The sequence below is a fragment of the Sorex fumeus genome, unplaced genomic scaffold (assembly GCF_029834395.1).
Source record: "Sorex fumeus unplaced genomic scaffold, SorFum_2.1 ptg000111l, whole genome shotgun sequence".
Taxonomy (NCBI): Eukaryota; Metazoa; Chordata; class Mammalia; order Eulipotyphla; family Soricidae; genus Sorex; species Sorex fumeus.
The window spans coordinates 7,254,657-7,269,357 of record NW_026606168.1 but is presented as its reverse complement, the minus strand read 5'-3'; the positions used below and the strand labels follow the sequence as shown (position 1 = coordinate 7,269,357).

The 14,701-nt window shown below is 36.3% G+C and overlaps 1 protein-coding gene across 1 annotated transcript in view; it reads left to right on the top strand.

Annotated features, from left to right (window-relative positions):
* The window catches only part of FBN1 (fibrillin 1), a 255,857-nt gene that overhangs the window by 47,201 nt on the left and 193,955 nt on the right, over window positions 1-14,701 (top strand). Inside the window, exons 4-5 of the mRNA XM_056135363.1 lie at window positions 2,034-2,129; window positions 5,222-5,317. Coding sequence (XP_055991338.1) covers window positions 2,034-2,129; window positions 5,222-5,317 — 192 coding nt within the window. The remainder of the gene's footprint in view (window positions 1-2,033; window positions 2,130-5,221; window positions 5,318-14,701) is intronic.

The window sequence follows — 14,701 nt, the reverse complement described above, 5'->3', positions numbered from 1 at the left end:
TTTTTTGTATGGTTTTTGATGTCATTATCAGTTTGTATGGATTAAATAAATGGAAATTAATTTAGCAATTGTATGTCTCACCCACAAATCATCCAAGTGCTACTCTTATCATGTGGGGATGTAATTAATAATCATGATATTCCTAGAACTATCATGACACTATTAGACCAAAAAGCTCTTAGAAAATGAGCTAGATATAGGAAAAGTAGTTTAAAAGCTTAGATGAAATGACAGATATTTCAAGAGTATTAGTTGCTTTGAAGTCAGAGGAAAGAGGGCCCCTATCTGATGAGAGAGGGAAGAGAGAGTAGAGTTCAGTGAAGCTCAAAGGAAAAACAAAAGACTTTTGTAATAAGTCATGGAGATTTGGTAAAATACTGAAATCAGTACCTAAAATACAGTATCAAATATTTGAAGTATTGAAATACAGTACATGCTAGTGCATTGCGTGTTGGAGGTTGAACACGGGACCAAGCGAGACAGCTTAAAGAGGAGTGTCCATAAAGACAGTACCATAGTGTGACTTTTTTATGACACATAGTAAGCATTCAGGAACCTTTGTTGAGTAAATGAATGACTGCTAAGTAGAACAGGACTGAGTCATAGCATCAATTAGAAACATCAAAGGGGCTCTTAAAGAACCACAGGGCAATGCTGAGTTAGGAAATGGTAAGGGACAGAGGTGAAGGATAAGGAGGTAGGGAGCCTTTCATGGCATTTAGTAAGTCTATGACATACTCCCAAAAAGGTGTATTAGTTTCAACTTTACTTGACCCTTTGGAATTCTGAAGGCATAATGAGTGCTGAGTTCAGACACTTTCCTCTCCTTGGTGCCATCCTGAAATATGCGGAGAACATCGCTGTCATTTCTGATTCCTACTGAGTGTCTTTACAATAGATACTTAAGAGGGTGTGAGATGGGGTATTGGGAGGCTTCTTGTTCCTGTGAGAAGATGTAACCTCTGTGCCCTAGAAAAACTGATCATAAGAACAAATATAGGCAGCCAATTTCTGTTCTTGCACATAATAAAGTGGACTGTATTCTCCGTGCATACAATTTTGGAGCCTTCTTATCTGGGATTTTTACTCCCACAGGAGGACAGGGCAGAATAAGCCGAGTTTTCAAAGTCCAGCCCTGGTCTTCTGTAGGTTGTCAGTGGTCTGAATGATCCAACCAAGTTGTCTCTAAGTAGAGTAGTTGTGCTTCTGTACAAGGAAGGAGCAGGCCTGGAAATATGGCTAAGTGCTTAAATGCTAGAAATATGGAAGTGATTTAATCAGTATTCTTAAGTGATAGAAATAGACACTGGGGAGATGGGAGTGCATCAGTCATTCTCTCTCCTAACAAGGCATTTAGAACCCTGTCACTCTGACTCCTTCTTCTATCTCACCTTCTCTCAGCTAACTTTGCCGGCCTATTGTTTTCCTGTCCTGAACCCTGGAGCTCATAATTTCTTTTTCAGTTGACAATGTAACAGTGAATTTCAAAGACTGAGAGTCTCATTTGGCTTATGGGTACAGTGTAAAGAAGCTTCTCTTACTGAGATGAGTCCAACCATGAGTCCAAAATCTTAAGGAAGATTTGTTATTAAATTATATTGTAGGTATTTCCTTTTTTGCCATCTCCAAGATTTCATTTAGCAAAATTCTTTGGAATTTATTACCTTATCTCTTTCCCTGGTCATGTACTTGGGACTATAATCTTGTAAACAAGAAAATTATTACTATCATTCTCTTGCCTCCCACTCTCATTCAGGACACCATTTTCTGGTTGATCTAGATTACAGATGCTACAGTGAGTGTTAATTCTCACTAGATTTGGTGATTTACTTAGTACCATAGAAGGGAAATATCAGAGAAATACTCATGTTACTTTGTAAATTACTTTATACAGACAAATAACATGTTTAGCATTGTAACTTTGATTATTTCTGCATGAATACTTGAATCCCAACAAAATGTTATATCTTATCTTCAAATAATTGCAAATTACTCTTATAAACTTCTGGAACCTACTTGTTTTTTTTTTCAAGTCCAACACTGTAATATTCGCTGTATGAATGGAGGTAGCTGCAGCGACGACCACTGTCTGTGCCAGAAAGGCTACATAGGGACTCACTGTGGACAACGTAAGTAAAAGCCATAATCATACATGCTCAAGATATTAACATATAAACAAGTGGGCAGCTGTGCAGACAAGAAGAGCAAGACTTAGGTGCTGATGGATTTTCTTTGATTACCTATGGCATGGCAGTTTTTACAGATGTCAGCAACTCTTAAACAGGACAGGATTTCTGACCCAAGACACCAAACTCTGAGTTCCCAATTATAACCTTGGGAATGGGATGTCTGATTCATTTTATTTTTATTTGCCTTCACTGAACTGCTTACCTCATAGCTTTAATTTATAATCACTCACATACATAAGAGTGCAGAATTTGTGTTCATTACAGTTATATATACATTTAATCAAATATCTCCGTCTGGATTTTAAAGAAGCCTCTCAAGTAATATATTTCAAAACTCAACCTCTTATCTTTCCAACAAACATGCCCTTACTCTTGATTCATGGTACCTGAATCTCTTTAGTTTTTTCATGGAGGTTCTACTACTCAATACTCATCACATAGTGTTCACTCTGTTGACTCTTCATTAACACCACTTATTATGTGTCTATGCTGTTAGTCCATGTCATTTTTCAGAAGATAAAAACTACTTTCAAAAAGCTTATTTAAAAATTATGCTTATAAGAATATATGCCCATCAGAAAATTAGGAAAGAAAATATAAAAAGAAAAATTATCCATGAATTTGAGATTCCATATCTATAATGCTCTTTTTATTATATGTATAAAATTTTTTCATAATACTTTTCACTTAATTATTATGTTTTTTAAAAATTAAATATTTAAAATGAATTTTAATGGTAAATAATACACAATTATATGGATGTTTTACTCTTTATTTAATGAATCTTTAGTGATGAAAATTTCTTTATGTTATTTCTAGTTTTTTCCCTTAGGTATTCATATACTGTGATGATTAATACTATTGTAAAGAAATCCAAAACTTATGTAATGCCCTTATACTTGTCCACACACTGCAGTGTGGTGAGAACAATGACGGAGCTCTGTGTAGCCCGTACAGAGCATGCAGAGATGAGAGGCAGAACAGTCTCCCACTGTTAGAGAGTCTTGAGCTCCATCTTAAGGGAACTGTAGAAGTTTACTTGCCATATGATGGGAAACGAACGTTCCAGGCAGATGAAACAGCATGACCCAGAGCACCAAGAACATGACCTGGCAAGAGATGTCACATGGGGCCGTTACTTCGGTACTGCTATAGCTTGAGTGCTGAGGAAAATGATGAGAAGGGAAATAAGGTCAGAATGGAAGTCATGGACTGGTTTGGATTCTGTACTAGTTTTCATCTAAAAGTTAGCCAGGAAGGTGATTGATTTAACAACCATCAATAGCAAGATTCATCTATGAAATTAGGTACTCTGTGCTTGCTATGTTCTAGGCATATTTTCATGTATTAACTGAGTTAGCAGTACTTTGAATTAGAAGCCCTTATTACTTCGGAACTTAAGAGGAATCTCGGGCACAGGGATTTAAGTAATCTGTCTAAGGCTATAAAGTTTGGATTTGAACCCACAGGCATTTTCAGCAGGGGAATAAGAAGCAGCTATGCTACATGGCTCTCTGCTTCCCTTGGTGCTTCTTGGAGAATTTAGCCCAAATCTTAATATATACTCAGTTAATACTCGTAGAATAAGAGACTTGATTTGAATTTTCTTATATTTAGCATGAGAAGGTTGACTGATATAAGCTAAAAATTTCATTTTTTGCTTAAAATAGCTTCACTTTCCAGTGATTATAAATCAAGGCAACTCAATGCAATTATTTTACATTAGGCCTCTCTAATTTTGTGACAAAAATGGACCCTGCCATAATTTTTGGTTATTGGCTCTTTGCCTTCCTTGGGTTCTGATGCCAAGAGGATGCCAGGACAGAATTAGATGCAAAAGAGATTTATTGGGAAAAAGTTCTGTGAAAAATAAAGGGGAGGAGAAGCAGAAGCAGGAGGGGAGGGTCTTTAGACTATGGTGCAGGTTGGACACTTTTGCAAGAAGAAAAAGAAGAAAGGAAGATTATGTAGAAGGAAGCGTAAAGACTGTGTAACTCCAAGAAAGTTGGGCTTCTGGGGAGTGCAGAGCAAGTATTTCCCACTAGAAGAAACCTGCAAAGCAGAGAAATGTACTTGAGGTGGGAACTTTCCAGTACCCACCTATGCTAATTGGATAATAGCAATCAGGATAGTGTGTCCTTGATGTGACCGTCTCAGTGGATCTCAAGATCAGCACTGGAAATTCTCTGTAGTACATTCTCTTCAAGGGACCTCTGAGTGACTCAGTTCCATGATAGCTTCAAGAGTACAAACAAAATGAACTATGAAGGAAGAATTAATTTTAGTGAAGATATTAGGAGAACCTTATAGGAATGAGGTTTGAGCTGGGCTTTGGAGAGTTGGTAGAATTGACAAGTTTGGCAGGGAAGTGCTACCCCACTGGATAAAAATGCCTTGAAAGAGGTCACTTATGAAAGAGTTGCAGGAAATTATACAGAGAAAGTTGTTCCAGGCACTAGTGTTTAGTTCTTACTTAATGCCTTTTCTGGCAAATAAAATGTCTCTCTCTCTAGCATCTCTTGACTTATCTCATCAATAGTTTCCATTGACTTGGTTAGGCTCAATTGAATATCCATCATGATGTGTAAATTACTGAATGTAGTTTTAATGTTTTGTTGCTTTCAGTTAATTAGGAGATTTAACATACTGTTCTTTTATGGGAGCCCTTGGGAAATGAAAAAAAAAATCACAAGCAAAAGGGCCAGTTTGCTAAAATGCTGTTCTCATCCAGAAAAGTCTTAGATAAATCACCCATTTAGATGCAGCACTGAAAGTATTGCTGAGAGGCATGGAAATGAGATTGTCAACATTTAGACAGGAACACATGTACTTCTATCAAGCAGCTTGACAGAGATACAACTCCTAAGAGTTGATGGAGGCATATTCGAGGAACAGAAACTATTGTGTAACTGTTTAAAACAAATATCTGGGTGGTTATTTGGATTTTAATATGATTGTTCTTTCAGGACTGCTGGTGTAATATCACTGACAAGTGTTGGAAGCCTCTCAGCTTTTCTTCCTTTATTTTGCAGCTGTCTGTGAAAGTGGCTGTCTCAATGGAGGTCGGTGTGTGGCTCCAAATAGATGTGCTTGCACTTACGGCTTTACTGGACCCCAATGTGAAAGAGGTAAATTTAAAAAGTACATCTATACATATACACATATATGTGTATATATGTATATATATAAATATATATGCCTAGAAATGACTTGTACTGTCATTGATTTATTTCAACATCCTTTGTGTTTGTGTGGTTTCTTCTTGACTTTTGCTGAGCTTTGAGGGGTTTTCCAAGTTATCACTAGAATGACAAACTCATAGTCCTAAACTGCGCATATTGTGCAGAAATTCTTGCCAGTGAGTTGCAGGATTCAATGAGAGTATGCTTTAGTACCAGCTGGCATCAAGATGAAAAAGAAAGAATTTTCCATAGGGTAATGATTGAGCTCATTATTACCCCAGTGAATTAGAGAATTCAGTAAGTCCAAGCAAAACATCTGTATGGAAAGGAGAAAATTCAGCATGAAGAAAGATACACCAAAGAGATCTCTTAGAATCTAGTGGGAGTTGTAGTGGAATCCAAGTTCAGTATTTAATGTTCACTGTGGAAAATACAAAGTATCTGCTGAGGAGCAGGGGTTTTTCTTAGGTGGTTTATTTAGGAAAGCCCACGGAAGTATCTCTAATCATCTTCAACATTTATATTTGGAAAGACAAAGGCAAAAAGAGGGCAAGGGAACTGCTTGAGATCAAACACAAAAGATGAAGCTTGATTTGAATGTCGATTTTTCTGGTTTCAAGTGTATTACCTGCTGCTCCTGATTAAAATGCCTACCTGATTTTCTTGTGTATATATGCAAATATGAAAAGTAGATGTGTGCAGAATATGTTATATTGTTTCCTTTTTCCCTGAAAATTTTTTTATTGTTCATCTTGTCTTTGTGTTCATAGTTATTTTCTCATTTCTACTTTTAATGTGAAGGGTTAAAAAGTCATTCTCTCAAAACAGTTGAAAAATTATCATGAACTTGAATCGCAGTGGTCACTTTAGCCAAGTTATATGCATTTTACTCTAAGATGGAAAGTAAAGATCCAGTAGAGAATGTTAAGTATGTGTCATGCAAACACAAAGCACAGAAAATGGTTTGTAAGAAATTTTTTATTTTAAAAAAAGTTTATCTAAATTTTGTTATTTGTTTATAGAAAGGTACTGTATGTTTTAGCAAGATTCTGTCTAGGTCAATTACTGTTGTTGCAGAATAAGTTTTTATTATTTTTCTATTTATAAGACTACTGCATGTATTGATGTTTATACATCCTTAAATCTTTATTGTGACTGGGATAATTTTGAAATCTCTCCTTAAAACTTATTCTTATTACAACTCACAAATTTACTTTTAGTGACTTGCAGTTACTACATATCTAATATTTCAAGTTTAAATAAAGATAGATACTTCAATTAGGTAATATATTACAACTCATTAGGTAGTATACTACAGCTCACAGATTTACTTTTAGTAACTTGGAGTAGCCAAATATCTAATATATTAGGTAATAAAGTTACATACTTCAATTAGGTAGTATCACCTTTTGCTTTATTGCTTGGTGAAGAAAATTTTAGTATGCTAAAATTGAGCGATAACATAGTGGGTAGGGCGTTTGCCTTGCACGCAGCCAACATGACCAACCCGAGTTCGATTCCTCCGTCCCTTTGGAGAGCCTGGCAAGCTACCGAGAGTATCTCGCCCTCACGGCAAAGCCTGGCAAGCTACCCGTGATGTATTCAATATGCCAAACACAGTAACAAGTCTCATGATAGAGAAGTTACTGGGCCCGCTCGAGCAAAATGATGAACAACAGGAGGACCGTGACCATGATGTACTGAGATGTGGTATGTGAAAATTGCTTATCAGCTGAAAATTCTCAGTTCAATTTATTTTATAAAAATTACTAATAAGAAGAAAAATGGGGCATTTGTCTGTAATAAAATAGCTAATAATTTCTTGCATGGCTCATAGTTCATGTGTTGATTATAAATGTCTAAAATGAAAGGAGATAATATTAACCATCAACATTCATTTTTTCAAAGACTTGACCTTTAAAATAAATTTGGACTTAAAAATATGTGCCATATACCTACTTATTTACTTTTTTCTGAAGCACCATGTTTACAATACTATTAGTGGTAGGGTTTCATTTATATGATAAATAATACCACACCTTCCCAGAGTGTCCGTCCCTCAACTTGCCTGTCTCCGCCAACACAGTAAACTCAACTCCGTTAGACCAATCCTCAGGTTCTGTTATCTTTGTCATTTGCTTACCTTGTTTCTTTATATCCCACATATGAGAGATACCATTCTGTATCCATCCCTCTTTTTCTGATTTACTTTATTCAACATCATCTCCTCTGGTTCCATCCACATAATGGAAAATTGCATGATTTCATTTTTTTATAGCTGAATAGTATTTCACTGTGTATATATACACTATGGTTTCTTTATACAGTCATTTGTTCTTGGACATTCTGGTTGCTTCCAGATCTTGGCTATAGTGACTCATAGTGCAATGAAATTATGAGTCTAAATGAAAGATTTGATTTTTGACCAAGGTTAGTAAATTATGTAAATAGATTATTTTAAAATATTAAGACTATCATATCACAAATTTTGGAGCATCTTTAACTGCTTTATTCCATAAAAAATCTATCTTTAAGTTTGCTCCAAGGTTTAAATAAAGGCTCTATAGACTCTTCACACAAGTCTTACAATGGAGATGTTACTGGTGCCCGCTCAAGCAAATTGATGAACAATGGGAGGACAGTGACAGTGGACAGTGCTAATTCTTAAATAACAGATTTTTAGGTAGAGGTAGTTGCTATGAGGAACAGGAGCATACTTTCTTTATTACCACCTGCCTGTTTAATCCATGAGTACTGTTCTAGCTTTAAATGAGAAAAGGGAAACATTGAACATAAATTTACAATGGGTTGGAGAGATCATTTTAATCCAGCATTACATTTTCATTTATGTTCTTCTGTTCTTATGGTTTTCCATTCTTATGGCTGTCATCAGCTTCTGTCTTTAAAGACACTGGTAATAAATCCTTAAATATATGCTTATTACTTTAAGAGTCATAAACACAAATGTAGAACTGAGTCAGGACAAATCCATCTTTTAAAAAAAATTTTATTCGTGAAACACCATGAGGTACAGTTGTAGACTTACAAATTTTTGTGCTTAGGTTTCAATTATACAATGATTGAATACCCATCTTGAAGCATAGAGATTTAGTAGGACTTCTCCTGATTTCTCTTATTAGTCTTTAAACTGTTTATTATCTAGGCTAGAGCAATAATTTAACCACCTACGCTATTTGCATCATGTTTTAAATGGAGTGTGCCTTCTTATTTATTTATATTTTTGGTTGTTTGGGCCAGACCAAGGGGTACTCAGGGTTTATTCCTGGCTATGCACTCAGGGATCAGTTTTAGTAGGCATCACCTAGTGATGCACAGGGGTTACTCCTGGCTTTGCACTCAGGAATTACTCCTGGCGGTGCTCAGGGCACCATATGGGATGTTGGGAATGAACCTTGGGTCAGTTGCATGCAAGGCAAATGCCCTAACCCTTATACTATACCTACCCCTTATACTATAGCTCTATAGCTCCAGGACTTTTATATATCTGTAATGATGTCAAAGATCCAGAAAGCTAAGTTATACTGAAAGTATTGTTTGTCCTTGGGGTAATACTAGCTGAATTGGGGTTATTTTAAGCCCCAAACTGGATTTTATTAATTCATGAGCAACATATGTTGCTTTGTGATGAAGGAAAATGTATATTCATGCTTGAATTATGAACATAGCATCAATTCAACAAATGAAAACAAATTAATGAAGCAAATTTGTCTCATGCAATTTTTAGTCAGGATTAAAAACCATGTTTGGTCTATAGTCTACTTTCATTGTTTCTTTTGCAAACCACAGCACCCAAAAGGAGAGAGAGAACAAAAGGGAATGCCCTGCCACAGAGGCAGGGTGGGTTGGGGGAGATGGGGGGTGGGAGGGATACTGAGATCCGTGCTGGTGGGAAATGGGCACTGGTGGAGGGATGGGTATTTGATCATTGTATAATTGAAACCCAAGCACGAAAATTTGTAAGTCTACAACTGTATCTCATGGTGTCTCACTAATAAAAATATTTAAAAAATTTTAAAAAATACTAGAGCAATCTTGGCTAATAATGCTCATTTGTCAAGTAGCAATGACCATTGCCCAGTTTAGGCAATAATACTTAGAGGAGGAAAAGCAGAGTTTTTTGGTCTACTAGGATTGTAAAAATTATTTTTTAAAATGGAAGGAACCTTTAGTTTTATTCTTCAATTTGCTATAGTTCTTGCCATTCCTTATTTTCATATATCCTGCTCACTGAATTCATTCACTTGCTTCATAGCATTTGTGGGCACTTGAATTTGCCACTTTCTGGCAAGTTTTCTATAAAATGTATATCTCTTATTAGTCTTTTATAGCCCTATAGCATTTTTCTTTTACTATCTTCCATTTTTACAATGGAAGTTTTTTCATTGTTCTCTACTATTTTTTTTCTGTAAATTTATGGTTTGCATGATTCTCCCATCTTCTTCTTTCCCCATTTTGGCCTTGTCTCTACTTGGTAGGGTAATATTTGTCATTGCCTAAGCTCAGCTATATATTATGTTAGTTTTTGTGATGAAAATATTGCAATGAGGTCAGTGTCTATTTAGGCAATGACAGCACAAGCTAGTTTTGTGTTACCATGGATACTGCCAACGAGACCCTGTGGAATCACACTTTCTCTTGCCATCTTGCTTCAGAGGCAGATCATTTAAAATTTTGCTAAACACTGTGAATCTCATGAATGGATGAGACCTCTCAAGGTAATGCAGAAGAGAAGAATGGTGTCTACAGACCTGAATTTGGGCATGGGAAAGGCTCATAATCTTGGGGAAGAAGAAAACAAAGACTAGAAACGACAAGGAAAAACAAAAGAACCAGGGGAGCACTGTGCCAAAGATAATAAAGACTAAAAAGGACAAGACTCAAGAACAGTGTTTCAGTTAGATTCTTCTAGGGACCAAAAAATGAATGAGAATCACTGAAAGGGCCCTTTGATGTAAAAATGGCTGACATATACCTGGTACCCAGCGTGTACCAGTCAGTATACTGAATGTTTGTTAATTTGCAGCAACTGAATAAGAAAAGTTCTATACTAAATCCCATTTCATAGAGAAACTTTCAGAAACAGAGAAGTCAAACTGCCTACTCAAGCATGGTGAGATAGTCGCAAACGGTGCAAATAAAGATGGCCCAGTGTGGGAGCTGCAAGATAGTATAGTGGGTAACACTTGCTTGGCAGGCAGCTGACCCAGGTTCAACTCCAGGCACCCAGATAGTCTCCCAAACTCATTATGAGTGATTCTTGAATTCAGAGCCAGGAGAGCCAGGAGTAAGCCCTGAGTACCACTGGGTGTAGTCCAATCCTCATTCCCACCTTCCAACAACAATAATAATAATTAATAATAATATTACTGAACCCAGTCATCTGCCTCATAAGCTCATGCATGTAACTGTTGTGCCAGACATGTGTTTCAGTGAGGAGAGGTAACCATTAGAGATTTTCTTATGAATTTTATAAGAAAAAACAGAACCTGCATTTTAGAGTGGAAATAATAGATTAAGAAAAAACCTCTTGGAAAACAATTGGTTGAGTAGGTGGTTTCCTCCCTAGTAAAGTTGCTTTGAAATAATTTTAAGTCGGGGGGAGGTCATCATAATTTTTTTCTTGGATATTTCTAATGTAGGATTTGGAATATTTTTATTACTGATTTAGATATCTTAAATATAAAAGTAAATCCTGCATATTTTATTATATACAAATGGGCTCCAGAGGACTGAATCAGCATACTTAGAAGTACAATGCAAAATTAATTTTGTTGTATAGTGTATGCAACAAAAGATTATAGTTTCCTACAATATTATAATATTATTTCAAAAGTTTACTTAGAACCTCTTTTTTCAAAATTACATTTTAAATGAATATGATTCCTTCCCTACCCATTTTCTAGTAGGCATTAAGTTTTTAAAAAATAATTTCTAATAATTTAATATTAATTCTAATGACTATGGTTAAATGCTAATTGTTCAGAATAAAAATTTACTAAGTTTAAAAGTCAGCAAAAAGTGGCACAGATGTGGGGAGAAAGGAACCCTCATTTATTGCTTGTGGGAATGCTGACTGGTCCAGCTTTTTGGAAAACAATATAAACATTCCTCTAAAAACTAGAAACTGAGACTCCATTCGACCCAGCAATACCTGTTTTTGGAATATAGCCTCGGGGTCCAAAAATATACAGCAGAAACACTATCTAGACTTCTATGTTCATTGCAGCACTCTTCACATTATCCAGATTCTGGAAACAATCTGAGTGCCTGAGAACAGACATATGGATAAAGAAACTAAAATACATCTACACAATGGAGTACTACACAGCTGTTAGGAAAAATGAGGTCATGAAATTTGCCTATAAACGGATAGACTTGGAGAATATCATGCTGAGTGAAATGAGTAGAAGGACAGAGATGTATATAGAATAACTGCATTCATTTGTGCGATTTTTAAAAAAATATGAAACTAATATCCAAGGCCAGGGAAAATGGGCCAGGTGGACTGATCAGTGGTTGGCCAATGGTGTGGGAGATGGAGGGTAGTTAAGATAAAGGAGGATCTATTATGACAATAGCACTGTAGCATTGTCCTCCCATTGTTCATTGATTTGCTCTAGCAGGGAACCAGTAACGTCTCCATTGTGAGAGTTGTTGTTACTGTTTTTGGCATGTTGAATATGCCATGGGGAGCATGCCAGGCTCTGCTGTGCGGGTGGGACACTCTCAGTAGCTTGCCAGGCTCTCTGAGAGGGATGGAGGAATCAAGCCCAGGTCGGCCTCACACAAGGTAAATGACCTACCTATTGTGCTATCACTCCAGCCCATTATGACAATACTAGTTGGAAATGATCATTATGAACAAGAACTGAGTGTTGAAAGCACGTAAAGGGATATACATGATAACTTTTTCGTATCTGTATTGCAAATCATAATTCCTAAAATTAGAGAGAAAGAGAGAGAAAGAGAAAGAAAGAGAGAGAAAGAGAGAGAAGAGAGATGCCTGCCTGGGGTTGGCTTAAAGGGTAGGAGGGAAACTGGGGACACTGGTGCTGGGAAATTACACTGGTGGAGCAATGGGTGTTGGAACAGTGTATGGTTGAAATACAATCATGGACAATTTTGTAATGCTCTCACAGTGATTCAATAAAAATAAAATAAAATAAACAAATCAGCAAAAAGAAATGTGCTCTTAGGCTCTTAAAGCACTTGGAACTGGATTAACATTTCACATCAAACTTTACGTGAACCAAATGATGATGTTTTGAGAAAGCATAAATGAGAATAACAAGATTTATATCACTACTTCATTTGAAAGTTTCATTGTGTGCCATCTGAATTGTAAGCATGGACATGGATCTAAACTCTGACTCATTTGTTCAGTTCTAAACTCCTATCCATCTAAATGGTAAAGACAGAAGTTGTATTTTTGCCAGATCAAGAAAATCTTTCGTCTGTTTCTCTGGATCTTGGTAGACAAAGCGTTATTGAACTCATGGCTTTAAAAAAGGGAACAATGGGGAGAAAGGAATAGAATTAAAATGAAAATATGACAGTGATTCATGTCCATCAGAGAAGCAGAATCAGCCTGTTCATCACAAAGGTTGGTGAAGTAACTGTTCATCATGCTTGCTTTAAGGAACTTCACTGTTAATGGGTCTGGAAAAGATTTTAATATTAATTTTTTGGCACAATGATGGAAGAATAGATAACAAGAAAATAGGTTCATGGTATTTATACTTTATTATCATATATGCAGTTGATATTTGAGAGACCCATATTCTCCTTAATTGGTTTCTTTGATTTCACTAAGCTGGTGATTTCACAGAGATTTAAAAAATATTTTAAAAATTATTTTATATATATATTTTTGGGCCACACATGGCAGTGTTTATGGGACTTCCTCCTTTCTCTGAGCCTGGTTGTGCCCAGGGAACTATATGTGGTGCTGAGGATCAAACCTGGGCTTACTGTGAGCAAGATGATACCTTATCTCCTATACCATATCTCCAGTCTTCACAAGATTATTTTATAGTAATTTCATTGCGCATTTAACACAGTTTCCCCAAAGCATGATAAGTGTGTATCTTGTAAATCTAGAAAAGCAGCATATACAGTGAGTCTAATGAAGGGACTTGTACATAATTATTGAAATACATAATAACTAGGTAGCATATTTTGAGGTACAATTGCCCCACATAGAAACAGGATCCCCTTTCAGAGGTCTCTAGAATGCTTTATGGAATCAAGGGCCGGATTTTTTTTTTCTGGAAGGTATCTATGAAATGTGTATTAGCTCCTTCATAGACCAGTTTGGAAGTAATCTTTACATATCTGTACCTTTGGGCTTAATTTTACACAAGTGAAAAATTCAAGTGGTTATTATTGAAGTTCCCACTCTGGGTGACACATTAAGTGCCACAGGGTGACTTTAATTCACCAAGTGCTTCAGGAAGGCAGAACTGTGACTATAGATTTTTTTCCTCTGAAAGGTATTAAGCAATAATCTGTTACTTCTAAAATATGTTGACATTCTCTGTGAGCCTCACTTTTGGTATTTAGTCTGAATGCAAAGTAAATAACAATGTGTTGATAGCAAAATGCCCTAAATGTTACTCTGCAAATGGTATTGCAACATTTGGCAGTTGATGGATCATTGAATAAACTTGATTTTCCTAGAATAGTTCCAGGAACTACATCTGTTGATTCAGACATTCAGTTTTCGTGGTTGAGTAACTGTATGCACGTAGGGAACATATGTTCCCACGCCTTTGGAGGCTGCACATAGTATGAACTAGCAAGACTCGTGGAACACAGTCACAGAGCAGATTACTTTTTTGTTTCCCACTCACTGTTCTTCTCAGCCCAGTCAAGTCTCTTAGAATTTCTCTTTGTGGGTTCTTTAATGTGAGCTAAGGTGATTATGTTTTCATTGATTGCTTCCATTTCCTTCCTCAGTCTCTAGACATTCATTGATGCCGTCAGCCACTAGAGACCTTTGTTTCTGCTTCAGGCAGACTACTGGGAAAGTATCTAACCCACCGCACATAAGCTTTCCCTTGTATCAGCCCCCAAATTCATTGGTATAACAGACCAAATCATTCACAGAACCAGATACCTCAGACTAAAATCTAATTTTCTAGGATATATATCTAAATGGAATTCATTCAAATGTAAGTGATAAGCAAAGTTTCTTGTAGTCAAGTCAGTTGGATATAATCATTGTATCAAGTATTTCATAAAAGCTATGTCTAAGTGAGATATGCCTTGGAATCAGAAAGGAGTATATGGGGACTGGAGCTATAGCAG